Source organism: Erythrolamprus reginae, chromosome 2 (genome assembly GCF_031021105.1).
Source record: "Erythrolamprus reginae isolate rEryReg1 chromosome 2, rEryReg1.hap1, whole genome shotgun sequence".
Classification (NCBI taxonomy): domain Eukaryota; kingdom Metazoa; phylum Chordata; class Lepidosauria; order Squamata; family Dipsadidae; genus Erythrolamprus; species Erythrolamprus reginae.
This window is the reverse complement of record NC_091951.1, coordinates 14121024-14140654: the sequence shown is the minus strand read 5'-3', so window position 1 is coordinate 14140654 and position 19631 is coordinate 14121024. Positions and strand designations below refer to the sequence as shown.

General features: G+C 39.2%; 1 protein-coding gene across 1 annotated transcript; it reads left to right on the top strand.

The window, feature by feature from the left end:
- Positions 1-2738: 2738 nt before the first annotated feature.
- LOC139159154 (vomeronasal type-2 receptor 26-like) lies at positions 2739-15968 on the top strand. Its single transcript, XM_070736506.1, has 6 exons — positions 2739-2926; positions 3947-4235; positions 6313-7107; positions 8702-8914; positions 13075-13201; positions 15058-15968. The coding sequence occupies exons 1-6, from the start codon at positions 2739-2741 to the stop codon at positions 15966-15968; spliced, it is 2523 nt and encodes an 840-aa protein (XP_070592607.1).
- Positions 15969-19631: the final 3663 nt, after the last annotated feature.

The following is a 19631-nucleotide window of genomic DNA, read 5'->3' as shown; positions in this document are numbered from 1 at the left end:
GCTTCTCTTCTTCTACTGTCTGCTTCACTTGCAAAAGTCCTCTGCCGCCAATTTTCCTTGGTAAATACAGCCTGTCAATATCACTGCGGGGGTGTAGTGCATGATGGATCGTCATTAATTTTCTGGTTTTCCTGTCCAGGTTGTCCAGCTCTGCTTGAGTCCAGTTCACTATGCCAGCTGTGAATCTAATGACAGGTATGACCCACGTATTTATAGCCTTGATAGTGCTGCCACCATTCAGTTTGCTCTTCAAAATCTTTCTGGTCCTCTGGATGTACTCTTTGCTGATCACAGTTTTCACATGGTCATGCTTGATATTATCCAGTTGCAAGATGCCCAAGTATATGTAGGCTTCTGGCTGGTGGCACTTGATGGTTTGACCATTTGGCATTTCAATGCTCTCACTTTCAGTGATTTCCCCCTTTTTCAGTGCCACTGTGGCACATTTATCCAGGCCAAACTCCATGCTGATGTCATTGCTGAAGATTCGCACAGTGTTGGTTAGTGACTGTATCTCAGTTTCTGATTTTCTGTACAACTTCAGGTCATCCATATACAGCAGGTGTGAAATTTTTGGTGAATTCCTAGCAGTTTGGTAGCCTAGGTTTGTTTTCTGTAGGATGAGTGACAGCAGGATTATAGCGATGATGAATAGCAATTGGGACAAAGAGTCCCTATTATTATTATTATTATTATTATTATTATTATTATTATTATTATTATTTATTACATTTGTATGCCACCCCTCTCCGAAAACTCGGAAATTCTTATACTTAAGAATCTATATAGATTCTCATAAATTTTGATTATTGTATTTTTTTTTAAGTGGGGGGGGAGAAAATCAATGAAGGGAAATGAAGATGATGATTAATACAGAAATAAAATATCAGAATAGTATAATAGAATTGGAAAGGAGTTTAGAGGTCTTCTAGTCCAATTCCCTGCTCAGGGAGGAAACCCTAAACAGAAGAGTGATTAACTTTTTATGCTAGACAAACAGAAGAGTGTTTAATTACTTTAGATAAACAGAGAGCTGTTTATGTCCAGTTTGAACCTTAATCCTATAATGAATTAAATGAAAAGCACGTCTCTGGTCAAAGACTTCTGGCAGTGAACATCAAAATACAAATATGCAGGAACCAATAACTTTTTATACATTAACAGAATTGAAGGGACCTTGGAGGTCTTCTAGTCCAACCCCCTGCTTAGGCATGAAAATCCACACCAATTCAGACAAATGGTTATCCAACATTTTCTTTAAAACTTCCAGTGTTAGAGAATTTACAACTTCTGGAGGCAAGCTGTTCCACTAATTAACTGTTCTTAACTGTCAGGAAATTTATTCTTAGTTCTAGATTGGTTCTCTCTTGATTAGTTTCCACCCAGTGCAAAGAAGTTATCAAAACTAATGAAGCTAGTAGAGTGAGTTAGTAGTCAGTAGAGTTTATTGCAATAATCCATATAGGTGGTGACTAAAATGTAAGTGGTGTCCTTCTTCAAATTCTTGTCCATCAGCCACCTGCTTTCTTTGACAAATAGCTTTCAGAATGATCTTCTGGGCTGCCCTTTCTTCTATGTGGGTGAAAACAATTGCAATAATACTGACCTTCTGACAAAACCAGGAATAATGTGCAGAAATGGCTGAGGAAGAGTTTGATCAAAAGGCACCGGACCAGATTACCTCAAGGACCGCCTTCTGCGGCATGAATCCCAGCGACCAGTTAGGTCCCACAGAGTGGATCTTCTCCGGGTCCCGTCAACTAAACAATGCCGCTTGGCGGGACCCAGGGGAAGAGCCTTCTCTGTGGCAGCCCCGACCCTCTGGAACCAACTCCCCCCAGACATTAGAATTGCCCCCACCCTCCTTGCCTTTCATAAGCTACTTAAAACCCACCTCTGCCATGAGGCATGGGGAAATTAAGATTCCTTTTCCCCCTAGGCCTTTACATTGTACGCATGGTATGTTTGTACGTATGTTTGGTTTTTTTATATTAAGGGGTTTTAATTCGCTTTTAGTATTGGATTACTATTGTACACTGTTTATGATTGCTGTTAGCCGCCCCGAGTTTTTGAAGAGGAGCGGCATATAAATAAATAAATAAATAAATAAATAAATAAATAAATAAATAAATAAATAAATAAATAAATAAATAAATAAATAAATAAATAAATAAATAAATAAATAAATAAATAAATAAATAAATAAATAAATAAATAAATAAATAAATAAATAAATAAATAAATAAATAAATAAATAAATAAATAAATAAATAAATAAATAAATAAATAAATAAATAAATAAATAAATGGATTAGAAGAATCATATGTTGCCCATTTCTTTCTCTGTATCATAAAGGGGGAAATGGCACTAAAATAATTAAAGGAAATTTTATGAAACATCAACTCAAGACTGGGATCCCAATGAGCTGTAGTCCTCCATACTTTATTTAGAATGGAATCCTGAAACAGTCCTTGGGAACAGCGGTTTACTCTTCCAAGCTTTTGGACTCATGCTGCACCCATCTTCATGGAATTTCTCTCTCTGACATATTCTGGATTAAGAGTAGTTCCCTGTAGATGGGACCTATCATGAGATAATTTAAAAAATTAAACCGTCCATTCCCAAGATTGTCCCAGATTGGATCCTGCAACATTATCCTGGGGCATGAATACTTGCCTTCATTCATGAACTTCCTGAATATTGTAAAGTACTACTCCTCTGCTTATGGAACCATGAAATGAGTTCAGGATCCCCAGAGAAGTTGCTTCGCACTGTAATTATCACCATCCTGAGCTCTGAGACATTTTCTGCTACTTCTCCAGTGATTACCTTTGAAGTAAACATCAGACTGAAGCAGCAGGGAGGGGAAGAAGAAGATAAATGTCTTCATCAGAAGAAGATAATTGTCTCCACTCACACTGTGTGGCAAAATCTTTGGGACTCTTGAATGTACCTTTCTCTCCTTTCCAGGTGAATTTAAACTTTTCTATGTCTGAATCAGGACATCTACTGTCCTTTCAATTTCACGAGAGTGCTTTGAATTCTCCTAACTCTTTTTGTTCTTGTTTAGAAATGGAAAGATGATTGATTCAGCCCTATGAATTATGAACATCCTTCTTCTGCTTCTGATGCTATTGGTATCCCAGCCAGTCTCTGGGAAGCTTAGAATGAAGTGTCCACTGATTTTGGAGCACCCAGATGCAAAAAAGCCATGGAGCTTTTACAGGACAGGAGACCATCTTATTAGTATGGTAATCACTGCAACGAAAATATCACACGCACCGTTGACTTTCAACGTAGCTCCTGATAGTCAGATTCACTTGTAAGTCATTCAATGCGATGGAGTAGCATTTTTTACATTTGCAGTTCTTATTTCCCTTACACCTATATTGCAGGACCCATCAAATTTCTTGAATCCTTTCAATGCCCATATTTTCTCTATCTCTAACACTCAAATGCAAAGATATGACAAAAACAACTATTATCCATACTGGTATTATTTTCCCCTCCCTATCTAATCCTGAATCCATTTCTTCATTACTGACTTTTTTAAAAAAAGTAGGGATTTAAAGGATATAATTGACTCTACCCAGCCCATTACTATTCAATGCCTGGTTGTTATAGGAATAGAGAGTGATGGGGGGGGGGGGGTTCTAGGTAATTTTCCTGATGGTTCCACTTTAATGAATTATTTTGCAACCTGGCTACTTGCCTGCTGATAAAAATTGGTACAAATATCCAGTGGATGACTACCTCAATCCCATCTTATCAACAGTTACAAATATTAAATGGTGATGGATGGCTGTGATTTGCCTCTTTCTGGAGGTCAATATTGACTTAAGACTTGATAAGATTATGCAGAAAGAGAGGATTAAATAGAAAAAAAAGTAATTTCTTACTGCTGTTCTTGACATATATAGTAATATGAACATTCTTTTACATCAGTTCGCCTTTTGATATGTCAAGAATCGTACACTTTATTTTCAATATTCAAGTGGTCAACAAAAATATTTGGCTCCTGCACAATGTGACACTTGGCTACAACATCCATGACAACTATTCAAACACACGTGGCACTTCAGATGCCTTGCTGGACATGCTCTCTACTGGGGAAGCCAATATTCCTAACTACAGCTGTGGAAGGAAGGACAACATTCTGGCTCTTCTTGATACAGCTGATAGGGATGTTTCCATCCAGATGTCAACATTAGCAGGCACTTACAAAGTCCCACAGGTTTGTGTCTATATTTCTCTATCTGGTAAAGTGAGGGGGATGGTACAGGGTGAGTGATAGATTCAAGAGCTGCTTTTCACTATGGCCATTATAGGTATCATGGGGTGTATGGTATGTTCAGTAAAGGGTAGTACCTCTGGTGTATGGGCATGCCATGTCCTTTAACAGGAGCTCATTTCAGGGCAGCTTTTAGAATAGCTCGTTTACCTTTGGTCCCCACCTGTCACTCAGCTCTCACCTGCGGCTCCTAGTAGCTGTAGCATGTGCAGTGGCCACATCCCAGGCAACAGTTTTGACAGGCTGGTCAAACCTGGTTGAGAGTAGCCATTGGGTCATTGGCCTTCGGTGAGATGGGGACTTGTCTATCCCAAACATGTGAAGACAGATTCTGGTGGACTGAGTGAATGAAATATACTGGAGCGATGTGGTATACCAAGAGCACAGTAAGACATGAAAGACACCTTCGTCAACCACTATGCCCAGCCCATCTCCAATTGTCTTGACTCGTTATTATTATTATTTATTAGATTTGTATGCCGCCCCTCTCTGGAGACTCAGAGCGGCTTACAACAACAATACATAGTACAAATCTAATGGTTAAAAAAGAACAGTTTAAAACCCTTATAATAAAAAACAGTCATGCATCCCAAACAAAACATACATAAAATGGAATGGTCCGGGGGAATCAATTTCCCCATGTTTGATGGCAGAGGTGGGTTTTGAGGAGTTTACGAAAGGCAAGGAGGGTGGGGGCAGTCCTGATCTCTGGAGGGATTTGGTTCCAGAGGGTCGGGGCCGCCACAGAGAAGGCTTTTCCTCTGGGCCCCGCCAGAAGACATTGTTTCATCAACGGGACCCGGAGAAGGCCAACTCTGTGGGACCTAATCGGTTGCTGGGATTCGTGCAGTAGAAGGCGGTCCCAGAGATCCTTGTCCTGGTATTGATGGAATCTGGGAAGAGAGAGTGAGGCTCTCTCTATTGATAAGGTTCTTGTCCTGCTATTGATGGAATCTGGGAAGAGAGAGTGAGGCTGACTATGTGCACCTCTCCCTCACTTTAATCCAATTCAGGCGCAATCTTGACATCCCTAGATGTCAAGGTCCTCTTCGAATACAATGGATGAACATCATCATCATAGGTGTCATAGCTGAAGATTGAGATTCACATTGGGGGTTCGGGAGGGAGGATGAAAACAAAAATATCCTCTCACAACACCATCATTATTGCTTTGTGTTTCTCTACATGATTATGTGAATGTGCTGGCAGAGGGTGACCGATATAGTATATCTAACTATATCGCTCCGAGTCCTTGGAGAGGGGCAGCATACAAATCTAATTAATAATAATAATAATAATAATAATAATAATAATAATAATAATAATAATAATTATTATTATTATTATTATTATTATTATTATTATTATTATTATTATTATTATTATTATTATTATTATTATCATGTCAGTACAACACAGCAAATGAGATCACTATGCTGGATTATTATTGTTGTTGTTGTTATTATTATTATTATTATTATTATTATTATTATTATTGGGATCCAAGAGTTGCCAAATGACCATTTAAGGAGTCCTCAGAGAGGGGTGACATATAGATCCAATTAATTAATTAATTAAATATAAGCATCCACATTGGGAAGAAAGCAAGGATCAAAGCAGACAAACCCATTCATGACATCATGTCCATTGTTTTGGGGACTTTTGCAGCATACAGTAAACAGAAATACTACAAAGGAGCCTTTATTGGAACAAAACAGTTCAGTTGACTTATGTGCATGTAGGTCTGATTATAGGAAATTGTAGGGCAATGGTGGTATGATTTGCATTTTTCTTTTTACTGCAATGGTTTCTTCTATTCCATTTTTATGTACAGTCATATTAATATTCTGTATTTAATATTTTAAACAATGGCTAATCAACATGTTTATCAAAACAAAATTGGATTTTGTTATACGTTTATCAAAACAAAATTGCATTTATTAAAACCTAATATTTTGGGCTTTATCTGACCCCCACCCCCACCCCCCCGATATCATAGCATTTTTATTGCTTTTTTCAGATCAGTGATAGAATTGCTTCAGAGACTCTGAGCGATAAAAATCAATTTCCTTTTTTCCATCGGATGGTCCCTAAAGAAGGTTTCCACTACCCAGGAATTATCCAAGTGCTCCTCCATTTCAGATGGACCTTGATTGGCCTCTTTGGTTCAGACACAGAAAATGGAGAAAATTTCATGAGGACTTTTACTCTTTTGCTGGTCAGGAATGGAATTTGTGTGGTTATATCACAACGATTCTCAGCAATTATACCTACAGCCCTGTTCAGGGATGCCCTCTCCAAGTGGAGACAAGTCAATGTCTTTGTTCACTTTATAGAATATGATTCTCCTTTGGAAAGAAGTCTTCCTTTCCATTTAACATTTATGTCTTTGCCAGGACTCATTGAAGGGAAAATATGGATCACCACAACTCTGGGAATATATTCAATGAAAAAGCACAGACTATTCAAATACACCCATAGTATTTGGAGTTTTGCTTTTCAGGTGAAAAAAAAGCCCAAACATGATGCCTTTCAAACTTATTTCTTTCTACATCGACAGTTTGAAGTTCGGTCTTTTCAGTGTTCTTTATCAAAACATGACTTTTTTGTCAAAAGCCGGAGAAGATGCACCCAGAAAGTGCCACTGGAATCCCAAAAGGGAAGGAATGTGATCCAGATCCGAAATTATCACTACACTTATAGTGTCTTTATGACTCTGGCACATGTCTTGAAGGCTGTGTATACCTCCAAATTGAAAAGGAGAAGGAAGGAAGGCAAAGAGAGTTTGGGGGCTCCAAGGCTGCATTCATGGCAGGTATGGAGTCCTGACAAAGTTCCATCAAACTTAGTGACTTTTTAGAAGATATCCAAAGGAGAATGAGTACAATCTCAATTATTTGAAATCAAAATTGCAACATGTTTGGCTAATCTAATTTCTCATGGCATCATGTCCCAAAGAGTGAGCACCATGTCACATACATAAAAAACTTGCTAATTTTAAAAAAGGATGTATGTGTTTTAAAAATAATGCTGGTATTTATGGGTTTGTGAAGAGCACCATAGCAGTTTATGAAAGAAATCATGAGACCATGCAGCCTAATATCCAATCTCTGCAAAAATCATAATTAAGAATTTTCTCATTGACGGCTGCTCAGTCTTTCCATTAAAACAATCAGTAAAGGAGACAACGAACTTTTCTGGGTCAGCTCTAAAATTGCTCCTCCTTTTAGGATGTTCCAGCCAGAATCTCCTTTTATTGTGAATGAATTCATTTTACTATATCCCACACTTTGGAATAAGGGTGAAAAGTTTTAAAGTTTCAGTGTTACATTTTCTAGTTATTGGGAAGAGCTCTGTATCTTCCAATTTAAAACACTATATTAGCTGGAAAAGGTTCTCCCAGATGCTTGATTTTCAGCTCTCATTGTGAAACCTACCCCTTATTTAAGTAGGCTCCTAATAGCAAAAAAATAATTTGTTAATATTTTGCTGAAATCAAATTATATCATTATATCATGAGAGCATGGTGCTGCAGAGTTTAGAATATAGTATTGGAGGCTAACTCGGCTAACTGCCAGGAGTTTGATCCTGACAAGGTTGACTCAGCCTTCCGCCCTTCAAGGTCACTAAAACGAGAAGCCCAATTGTTGGAGGAAATATGTTGACTCTGTGAAGTGGCATATAAGTCCAAGTGCCCTCGCTATTGCTATAATTTACTAAGGAAATGTAATGATTTTGGGGGTGGGGTGGGAAGATATGCTACTTTTGAACAATCAATTAAGAAGTGGGTGGATTCCACTTCTTCATATCAGGTGAAAGACACTCAGAAAGGATCCTCCCTATGTTTTTGATATGAAAAAAGGGTCGGTAGGAGATTTGTACTTACAGTTTTGCAAACTTCTCTTAGAGTGGTGATAAAGAATTACCTCATCTAGTCATATTTCCTCTCTGGTCTTTCTCCTGGGAGAGGGCGAGCTTGGCAACTAGACTGTTCATGTTATTTTATTTATTTATTTTATTTCATCAAGCACATATTAGATAACAGATGTAAGTATAAGCTTGATTATGAATACAAGAAACAGATACGAATAAAGGAATAGGGATGGTAAGCATGCTGGTGCACTTATGCAATTATATAATTAATTAATAATTAATAACAATTTTAATCATTAAATAATTTTATAATTATTAATATAATTATAATTTATTACTTTATTATTATATATAAATTATCAATATATGGTTGAAGAATTTTGGTTCACTTATAGAGTGAGTGGTATACCTGTTCTTCTATTTAAGCATATTTGCTAGTTAGAAAACCATAGAAGAAAGATTCTAATGTGAAAAGATCATGTGGGATAAGAAGCTAAGTTTTTAGTTTTTAAAATTCCCGGATCTTTCCATTCTAGTTCCATCCCTTTCTGGAGAATAATGAGTTTTGCAATATCACCCAGAGGAAACTCTACTTGGAGCCAAATGGAGATATAACAGCAGATCTGGACATTGTGAGCTTGTTGGTTTTCTTCAACAAGGATACCATCAATGAGCAACTGGGGAGTTTTAAAAGACAAAGACTTATTATCAATCAAGATGCTCTGTCACGGCTAAAGTTGCTCAATAAGGTGGGTGAAATACTACTTTTTTCTCAGTTTTCCAAGGCCCTAGCAATCGTCACCAAAGTGGATGTGAAAGTGAAACCTTAGACTGTTTTAACACATATTTATTTATTTATTTTATTTATTTATTTTTTCATTTGTCCAATACACAAATACATAGGAAGAAAAATAGACATGTAGTAATATATATAAGGGTAAATTGAACTTAGAGGAGAGGATATATGAAATAAAGAAAATATATATGATAAGTGAGAGAAAGGAAAGACAATTGGACAGGGGATGAAAGGCACACCAGTGCACTTATGTACGCCCCTTACTGACCTCTTAGGAATCTGGAGAGGTCAATCGTGCAGAGTCTAAGGAAGAAATGTTGGGGGTTAGGGGTTGACACAATTGAATCCGGCAATGAGTTCCACGCTTCGATAACTTGATTGTTGAAATCATATTTTTTACAGTCAAGTTTGGAGAGGTTCATATTAAGTTTGAATCTGTTGCATGCTCTTGTGTTGTTGCAGTTGAAGCTGAAGTAGTCATTGACCGATAGGACATTGCAGCATATGATCTTGTGGGCAATACTCAAACCATGTTTTAGGCGCCGTAGTTCTAGGCTTTCTAGGCCCAGGATTGTTAGTCTATTTTCGTAGGATATTCTGTTTCGAGTGGAGGAGTGAAGGGCTCTTCTGGTGAAATATCTTTGGACATTTTCAAGGGCGTTGATGTCTGAGATGTGGTATGGGTTCCAGACAGATGAGCAGTAGTCTAGGATGGGTCTGGCAAAGGTTTTGTAGGCTCTTGTGAGTAGTGTGAGATTGCCTGAGCAGAAGCTGTGTAGGATCAGGTTAACAACTAGAAGCTTTTTTGGCGATATTGCTGCAGTGGGCTTTAGCACTTAGGTCATTCGATATTAGTATTCCAAGGTCTTTTATTGAGTGTGGGTTAGCAGTGAGAGATTGTTTATTCAGTTTGTATGTGCAGTTTGGATTCTTTTTGCCGATGTGGAGGGTAGAGCATTTGTTGGTTGATATTTGAAGTTGCCAGGTGTTAGACCAGTCTGAGACAAAGTCCAGGTCGTTTTGGAGAGTGAGTGGTGTTGAAAAGTTTCACATCGTCGGCAAAAAGAACACAGTTGCTTTCGATATGGTCACAGAGGTCATTGATGTAGAGAATGAATAGAGTAGGACCTAGTATGCTTCCCTGGGGGATGCCACTTATGACAGGGATGGGGGTGGAGATGGCGCTACCAATTCTGACAATTTGTTGCCTGTTTGACAGGAATGCAGTAATCCAGTTGTGGAGGAGTCCTGAGATGCCATAGGATTTGAGTTTTAGCAGTAGTTTGTCATGGACCACTGAGTCGAAGGCTTTGCAAAAGTCTATATAAATTGCATCAATGAATTTTCCTTGGTCGAGGTGGGTATCAATTCAGCTATGTCTAACATTGGATACTGGATGATTATTATAGGACAGAAGGACAGGGATGGTAGGCACAATAGTGCGCTCATGCATGCCCCTTACAGACCTCTTAGTAAAGGGGAGAGGTCAACAGTAGATGATTTAAGGTCGAAGATCATGGGGTTAGGGGAAGAAACAACAGAGTCAGGTAGTGAGTTTGAGGCATTGATCACTCTGTTGCTGAAGTCATATTTTCTGCAGTCATGTTTGGAATGATTAACGTTTAATTTGTATCTATTGTGTGCTCTTCTGTTGTCGTTGTTGAAGGTGAAGTAGTCACTAACAGGAAGGATGTTATGGTGTATGATCTTATGAGCAACAGTTAAATCAGTTCAGTGGCGACATAGTTGTAAATTGTCTAGCCGTAGTATTTGAAGTCAGGAGGAGTGAGGTAGCTTGTTTCGAGAGGAGTGAAGTATTTCTGGACTCTCTCAATTGTGTCAATGTAAGCTATGCAATGTGGGTTCCATACAGGTGAGCTGTGTTTGAGTATTGGTCTGATGAATGTTTTGTACGTTCTGGTTAGCAGTTCAGTGTTTCTGGAGAAGAAGCTACAGTATGTAAAATTAGGTTTGTAACTTTTAGTGCTTTTTTGGCAATGTTGTTACAGTGAGCTCTGGCACTTAGGTCATTTATACGAGTACTCCAAGGTCTTTGACAGAGTGAGGGTCAGCTACGAATTCATTATTTCCAAGTATGTATTTAGTATTCTACATCCTTTAGAGTGCAGACCATGCCTCCTCTACAATTTAGTATCTGTATCAAATTGATGAAAAATCTTCAAATGCTGAGGATTGTTTATTTATTTATTTATTTTATTTATTATTTAGATTTGTATGCCGCCCCTCTCAGATTTGCTTATTCCTTGTCCTCAAATAGCAAAGAAGAATCCTCTTGACCAGTGTCTGAATTTAGGGTTGGACTGAATCTGATGAAATTGTATCCAGACTGGATGGAAGTCCTGCTGGTTGCATTGGGAATACGCTTTATCAAGACTTTCTTGCGGAAAGTGTTTCCTGAAACAGGAGGTCCATGAAAAGTCAAACCTGAGTTATCCAATGCTTCTTTTTCACCCCACAGAGATGGAGCAAAAGGCTTTCTGCTAGGAAGGAGGTCTATGGCTCTAAGTTCACATGAAATCATAAAGACTGTACTGATGTAAATCCACAGTAACTGAATTTAAACATGCCTGGGATAAACATATATCCATCCTAAGATAAAATACAGAAAATAGTATTTATTTATGTATTTATTTATTTATTTGTTGGATTTGTATGCCGCCCCTCTCTGCAGACTCATGGCGGCTAACAACAACAATAAAAACAGCATGTAAATCCAATACTACAACAACTAAAAAAACCCTTATTTTAAAACCAATCATACCTACAAGCAAACATACCATGCATAAATTGTAGAGGCCTAGGGGGAAAGAGTATCTCAGTTCCCCCATGCCTGATGGCAGAGGTGGGTTTTAAGGAGCTTACGAAAGGCGAGGAGGGTGGGGGCAATTCTAATCTCCGGGGGGAGTTGGTTCCAGAGGGCCAGGGCCGCCACAGAGAAGGCTTTTCCCCTGGACCCCGCCAAATGACATTGTTTAGTTGACGGGACCCGGAGAAGGCCCACTCTGTGGGACCTAACTAGTCGCTGGGATTCGTGCAGTATAAGGACAGACTAGATGGATCATGAGGTCTTTTTCTGCTGTCAGTCTTCTATGTTTCTATGATGTGGAATAATGCCTTGAGCCACAAATCCAAACCACTGAAACAAGACTTTGATCCAAGCAAAAATCCTTTCTCATACTGGAAGTAATAGGGAAATATTGATAGGAAATACAACTTAGGTTTGGCCTTTAGCTTGTAACACAGCATTTCACTGAAAACCCCTTCAATTGCAATTTTTCATTGTGATTGTTATATCTAGGGAGAACCTCTAGCTAAGATTCTGTGCAGTTCGGAGAACCCCCAAATCCCACTCCTAGCTTGCCCCACCCACCCCTCCCTTCCCAGGAGTCCCCATGTGCCCCATTTGGGATGCAGGTAAATGCAGGACATGTATGGAGGCTCAGGGTGGGTGAAAAACAGGTCTACCAGAAGTTCAGGAAGGCCTCTAGAGAGCCCCCAGAGCCTGGGGAAACCATTTTTGCCCTCCCAGAGGCTCAAGGAAAGCCTCCAGAGCCTGGAGAGGGCAAAAACACCTCCTCCATGAAGCAGGAGGCTGACTAGGCCACTCCCACAATGGCCACACCCACCCAGAAACTGGGCAGAGATCCCCTTGCTAAAATTTTTGAAGCCCAATGTCGGTTATATCCTCTTTTAGCCTCTCTCTATGAGTCCCAACTTAACTAATAATAAACAAGGATCTGCCTTTCATTGCCAGTCAGTGTCAGTTAATTTAGTTCTTCAACCGAAATGATCTTTTCATGAATACTTAGCTAAGTCTTAGAAATATCCCTTTCTGACACAGGGTACATTCTCATGTCCCATCTGCAGCAGGAAAGCTGTCGGGCTTACCTTTTTTGAAGAACATATTCTCATGACTTCACCTCACTCCATTTCGCTTCAGTTACTCACCAGCAGGGCAGCCATATCAATGGAAAATATACTCTCCAAGGACTCACAGGCATGAGTGTACCAGGAGCATTTCACATTTCACCCCAGTGGGTCATAACATATTTTTGATATTCATGGTTCCTTTTTCTTTTCCCCCCTGCTTAGTCTCTGCCTCAGTCCAAATGTGTGGAAAGTTGTCATCCTGGATTTGTCAGGAAAGCTCGAGAAGGAGAGCCAGTTTGTTGCTATGACTGTATTCCTTGTCCAGAAGGGACAATCTCCACTCAGGAAGGTGGGTAACACCAAAGAAAAGGACAGACTTTGTAGAAGTGAATTAATCCAGAGCGTTTTCATAAAAATCCATATTTGGAACTTCTGGATTGTTGTTTATCTTTCAAAATGCATAATTTCTTATCTAAAGTGAAGAATAGCAAAAAGACCTTGAAGAGATAGCAGGATTTGCTAGATAGGGCAAGCTTTACTAATGCCAAAGAAAGTATCCCTGCTGCTTATTAGTCTGGAAATTTCCCGTCACTTTTAATTTTCTGGAAATTGAATCAAATCGAATAGAAACTTTATCATTACTTTAAATATATGCTAATCAGCATACATTAAAATGAAATTTTGTTGCATTCATCTCTCAAAAGATAACCATTATGCATATACCCACATCCCACATATATTTGACACAGAGAAACAACACAATCTAGTTTGGATATATGCATATACATGGGTGAGGGGGAAAAAAGAATCCTGCAAATTTACAAGACAGGTAGAATACAGAACAAAACTGTTTACAGAATCTAGTAGTCCTGCTATAGTTGCTTGGAAACCTTCTCCCAGAGGGGAGCAACAGAAACAGACTATGAAGTGGGTATGTGGGGTCTCTAACAATGGTTCAAGCTCTAAACACAAAATGCTTATAAACAGCATCCTGAATAATGGGAAGCAGGTTTCCTATAATCTTCTCAGTTGTCCTTACCACTCTCTGTAGGGTCTTTCTATCTGAGGCACTGCTGCCACAATGCTGAAGTTTTTTTAAAACGCTCTCAACTGTACCTCTGTGAAAAGTGGCCAGGACAGAAGGAGAAAGATGTGCTTTCCTCATCTGACTCAGGAAATGCAAACACCGCTTTGCACATTTCATTAAAGATAACGTATGAAAAATTCAAGCCAAATTGTTAGTTATCTGTATCCCTAGATACTTAATACACTTCTGGGGGGTATTATTCTAGAACATTTTACAGGGGCTTCCTCTTAGGATCATTGTGTTCTGAGTCCACAATGAGGCAGTTTAGACAGTTAGGAGTGCACCTCATTACACCCATACAACCACAGTTGCCAATAGGCATTCCAGATTATTTGTAGGTCTTGTTTTACAGGCCAGTCAACTAGATTTCACAAGAGGAACATACTCTCCATGGAGTAAATTAAAAAGTGCTATCTGGCAGGACCTAGGAAGTTAGCCTAGAAAGATTAACTGATTCATTATTTACTTCTAATAGGATAGGTTACTATGATGATTCTGTACATAACACAGGAAATTATTCACATCCTAGGACTTCCTGCAGTTTCATAGATTATTATAAATACAGTTATTTGTTTTAGAAAATATTCTTCTTCTTATTTATTTTCTGGGGAAATGTGAAGAAATATATTACCAAAAATGCTCAAGGTAGCAGTTGTCCCAAGAAGGTATATCTTGAAAGGTAAAGGGGTAGAATAATGATAATGATAATGATAATGATAATGATAATGATTTATTAGATTTGTATGCCACCCATCTCTGAAGACTCGGAGCGGCTCACAACAATAGTGAACAATGTAAACAAATCCTTATCATTAAAATAACCACACACCTCAATCATACCATACAATAACCATATTAGCAAGGGGATACATCAGTTGCCCCATGCCTGGCAACATAGGTGGGTTTTCAGCAACTTATGAAAGGCGAGGAGGGTGGGGGTGGTTCTAATCTCTGGGGGGGAGTTGATTCCAGAGGGCTGGGGCCACCACAGAGAAGGCTCTTCCCCTGGGTTCCACCAGATGACATTGTTTAGTTGACGGGACCCGGGGAAGGCCAACTCTATGGGACCTAATCAGCCACTAGGATGTTAAAGAAACATTACTTTTTGGTTTTTTCAGATACAGAAAAGTGCACCAAGTGTCCAGATGATAAACATCCAAATGAGGTCCGAGTTCAATGTATTTCCAAAATTATAACCTTCCTTTCATATGAAGAACATCTGGGCATCATCCTAATATCTTTTGCTCTACTCTTGTTTCTAACAACAGGCCTTGTTTTAGTCATATTCATTAAATATCTAGAAACTCCCATTGTCAAAGCCAACAACCGGGACCTCTCTTACATTCTCCTGATCTCCCTCCTGCTTTGCTTCCTGTCTCCTTTTCTCTTCATTGGTCAACCAAGGAAAACCACCTGCCTTCTCCGACAAACAGTTTTCAGCATCGTCTTCTCAGTTGCCATTTCTTCTCTGTTGGCCAAAACGATTATGGTGGTTTTGGCTTTCCTGGCTACAAAACCAGGAAACCGAGTAAAGAGATGGTTGGGGAAGAGCTTGGCCAACTCCATCATCCTTTCCTGTTCTGCTGTACAAATTATCATCTGCTCCATCTGGCTTGGAGTTTCTCCCCCCTTCCCTGACACTGACCTCCATTCTCAACCTGAAATAATCAATATACAATGCAACGAAGGGTTTGTTATCATGTTCTACCTCACCCTAAGCTACCTGGGCTTCCTGGCTACCATCTGCTTCATGGTGGCTTTCCTGGCCAGGAATCTTCCTGGGGCCTTCAATGAAGCTAAGCTGATCACCTTCAGCATGCTGGTCTTCTGTAGTGTCTGGGTGAGTTTTGTGCCCACCTACCTGAGCACAAAAGGGAAATTCATGGTGGCTGTTGAGGTTTTCTCCATCTTGTCTTCCAATGCTGGTCTGCTGGTCTGCATATTCCTCCCTAAGTGCTACATTATCATTCTGAGGCCAGACCTGAATACAAAAGAACATCTTACAACCCAAAGAAATATAAAACTGTGAAACTGAGGAATTTCTACTCTCAATATATCACAACACGTAAAGACTAAGTATTCTCATGCATGAGCTGGTCCAATAATTTTGTTGAAATAGTTAAATGTCGGCTGGAAGAGAGTTCAGTGGAATTGAACTACTGCTGAACTCTTTGGAGTAGTTGAATTACTATATCTGTCCTAACCTTTTAGCTTATCTGAGATGCCACACTCCAAATATTCGAAATATCACACAACAGTACAACATCAATCTTGTTGATATGCCATAAATACTTATTTTGAAAAGAGGTTCTTTCAGAGTTTGATAATTTTAATTTTATCATAGTTGATTTGCAAATTTGGTTCTCTGCACTATTGATCTCAAAATCTCAGCTTGGTTTATTATTTATTAAATTTATTTGCTGCCCATCCTGCAGTTCTCTGTGACTCTGAGCTGCTGAACTTCATCACCATAAGGGGAGTAGAAAGACATCTCCCATCCAAATTAAGAGGATGATAATCTGATTCATCCAACTGGTAAACTAAATCATTATATACTGTATGAGGGGAGCTAAAATGCAATTTCATAAGATTTCTACAAAGGAATTCCTAAACTCTTTTAGGAATTTAGGAATTCTTTTGTAGAATTCCCAAATTTTAGAATGGAATGATTATCCCATGGATCTAGTATGAGGGAAGATAGGGAGTCCTTCTTCTAATGGTTGACACTCCAGTCCCATGGTGATGACACAGTGGTTAGAATGCAGTATTGCAGGATAGCTCTGCAGACTGCTAGCAGTTCGATCCTTTTAAAAAAAGAATATTTATGATGTTTTCTTTAATACCCATAAGTTCGATCCTGATTCAGGCTTAAGGTTGACTCAGCCTTCCATAATACAAAGTTGAAAAATAATAGTATAATAAGCAGCAGGGCAAAATTAGAGAAATAAAGAAATAAACTGCCAGTCTGTCATAATAGTCAGTAGAACAGAGTTAATTCACTCAGGGAAGGGATAAGATAGAGGAAGAGGAAGTAGGAAGAGAAGAGGTAGAGAGTTGGTGGAGAGGACAGAGAAGGAAGTGGAAGAGAAGGTTTAAGAAATTAAAAGCGAGAAGAGGTAAGAAGGTGGAGAGTGAAGAGATAATGAAAGGACAGACTGGCAGTCAATAATAGTAAGGCCATGAAGCCAAAGCAATTAATGTTTGTTTAGATGTTTTATTATGTTTTGTGTTGTAAATATGAAATATATGGAGGAAAAATATTTTTAAAATAAAATAAATAAATAAAATGAGGACCCAGATTGTTGGGGGCAATATGCTGACTTTGTAAACTGCTTAGAGAGGGCTGTAAAGCACTATGAAGCTATATACAGTATGTCTTAGTACTATTGCTGCCATGTATATATCATTTGTTTGTGTGCCCTATGAAAAAGACTCCCCTAATAATTGCTTTATTCTTTGCCTGAATTATTTGGTGGTCTGTATGTTTGGATGGACAAAGAAACCCTTTTGCGAAGGTGAAAGTGTCTCAGATTTAAAGATCAAATTTTTATTTCAAATGCTGATTTCAAAGACATTGAAACTCTGGAGAAAACGCAGAAGAGAACAACTACGATGATAAGCGGACTGGAAACTGAAACATACAAAGAGCAGTTACAGGAACTAATCATAGCCAGTCTGGCAAAGAGAAGGGCAGGGGTGATATGATAACAGTGTCCCAATACTTGAGGGGCTACCACAAAGTGTAGGGGATCAGACTGTTTTCCAAAGCACCAGAAGTCCAGACAAGGAATAATGGGTCGAAGCTGACCAAAGAGAGTTTCAACCTGGAAATAAGGAGGAACTTTCCAATGGTGAGAGTGATCAACCAGTGGAACAGCTTGCCTGCAGAGATTGTGAGAGCTCCAACAATTGAGACTTTCAAAGGGAGATTGGATGGCGATCTGTCTAAAATGGTGTAGGGACTCCTGATTGAGTGTGGGGGTTGGACTAGATGATCTACAGGGTCCCTTCCAACTTTAATAATAATCTGACTGTATTAGTTCTGCACCAAATGTCTGTTGCCTGAATTTGGAGATAGCAACTTTCAACTTACAATTCTCTCTCTTTTTATTTTAGCCCCATTATCTTCCCCTCTTCATTGATGTCTCTATTCAAGTCCAATTTCAAGTTTCAGCCTTACACGTATACAATACACAATTTCCTGAGAGAACATGAGTTTTATTTTCAGGTATCAGGTAAACAATGTACTTAGGAATCTCTATTATAGAAGGGCAGCATAGAAATTGAATCAAAAAATAAATAAGTATGTAAGAAACAAAACAAAACAAAACATTTGAAATTGGTCCTAAGCTCAGGAGAGGGGTCAGGGTTGTCAGCCAGTCTGAGCATTTAAGGTTCAGAATGAAAGTCACTCACAGGGATTACACCAGAGCTGAATATTGTTTACAACAAAGACAAGAGAGGAAATCTAGTCTCGCCTGATGCTCCTTGGAATGTTGCTGCAACCAACTGCCACCCATTAGAATGTTTAATCTGTTACTGGGCAACTAACCTAACAGAACTTGCCTGCTGAACTCCATTCTACTGGGCAATGACAATTCAACAACTTCAAGAGCCAAACTAAACTATAAAGAGCACAAAGACAACCTTCTCAGATCCCCTTCTGATATTACAAGTTATGGAGTTGATGGGTACTGAGGGGGACAACGAGATCAGAGAATGGCTAACCCTTATGCTGGGGAAAGCCAGCAACCCAGAATTATCCGGACAACCAATCAACCATCTAATTATTCTGTGAATGTCTTATTCTGGTACCTGGAGGTTATTGTGGGGGTGGGGGGGAGGCTTTAGTTAAACCCTGGCAAGATTGAGTCGCTTTTTCAACTTTTTCGAAGCTTTTTTGAGTAATTCACTTTGGCTGCTTTATTTCTTAGAGATTGGAGGGAAAGAAAATCCATTCAACAAAAGTCATGAGACTAAATTCCTGAGACAACAGAAGTGGTTTTTACTTGTAAAATGGAAAGAGAGCTCCACATGGGTGTGTCTGCTTTCCAGGAAAACCAATATAAGTGATGCCGAGAGAACAGAGCAGGGGTAGCAAAAATGGAGCTTCACCCCAGAGCACCCAATTTGCACTGAAAGATGTTGAAAGAAAATGCAGGGCATCCTGCATAAGCCAGGCCCACAGTGTAGTAGTAAAACATTTGGTAGCTGTTCACTGGAACAGAGGGATAAAGACTAAGAGCGAATCTGACCGAGCACAGATCTCTTATAATATTCAGGCCCATCCAGGTCAGGAAGAGAGCTAACAGCTTCCTATATTTCCTCCCGTATTGCACTGCACAGTTATTATCTAGTGGTATTGTTGTTACATATTTTAGGTTATAGGTAAGTGATGGCAAACCTATGGCATATGTGCCACAAAAGACACGAGGAGTCAATTGATGGGCACACAAGCTCATATCTGGTACAGCTGATTTTTGCATCTTCTGAGCCCACTGGGAGTCAGAAAACAGGCTAATTTCAACCTCCAGAAGGGGTAGGGAAGGCCTGTTTTTTGCTCTCCCCAAGCTCCAGAGTCTTTCTCGGAGCCTGGGGAGGGCAAAAATGGTCTTCCACACCCCACCCAGTGTTGTGGTTCAGCCTGAGGCAGATCAAAGACCAGCTGCGTCTCTCCTGGCTCCATGCCCGG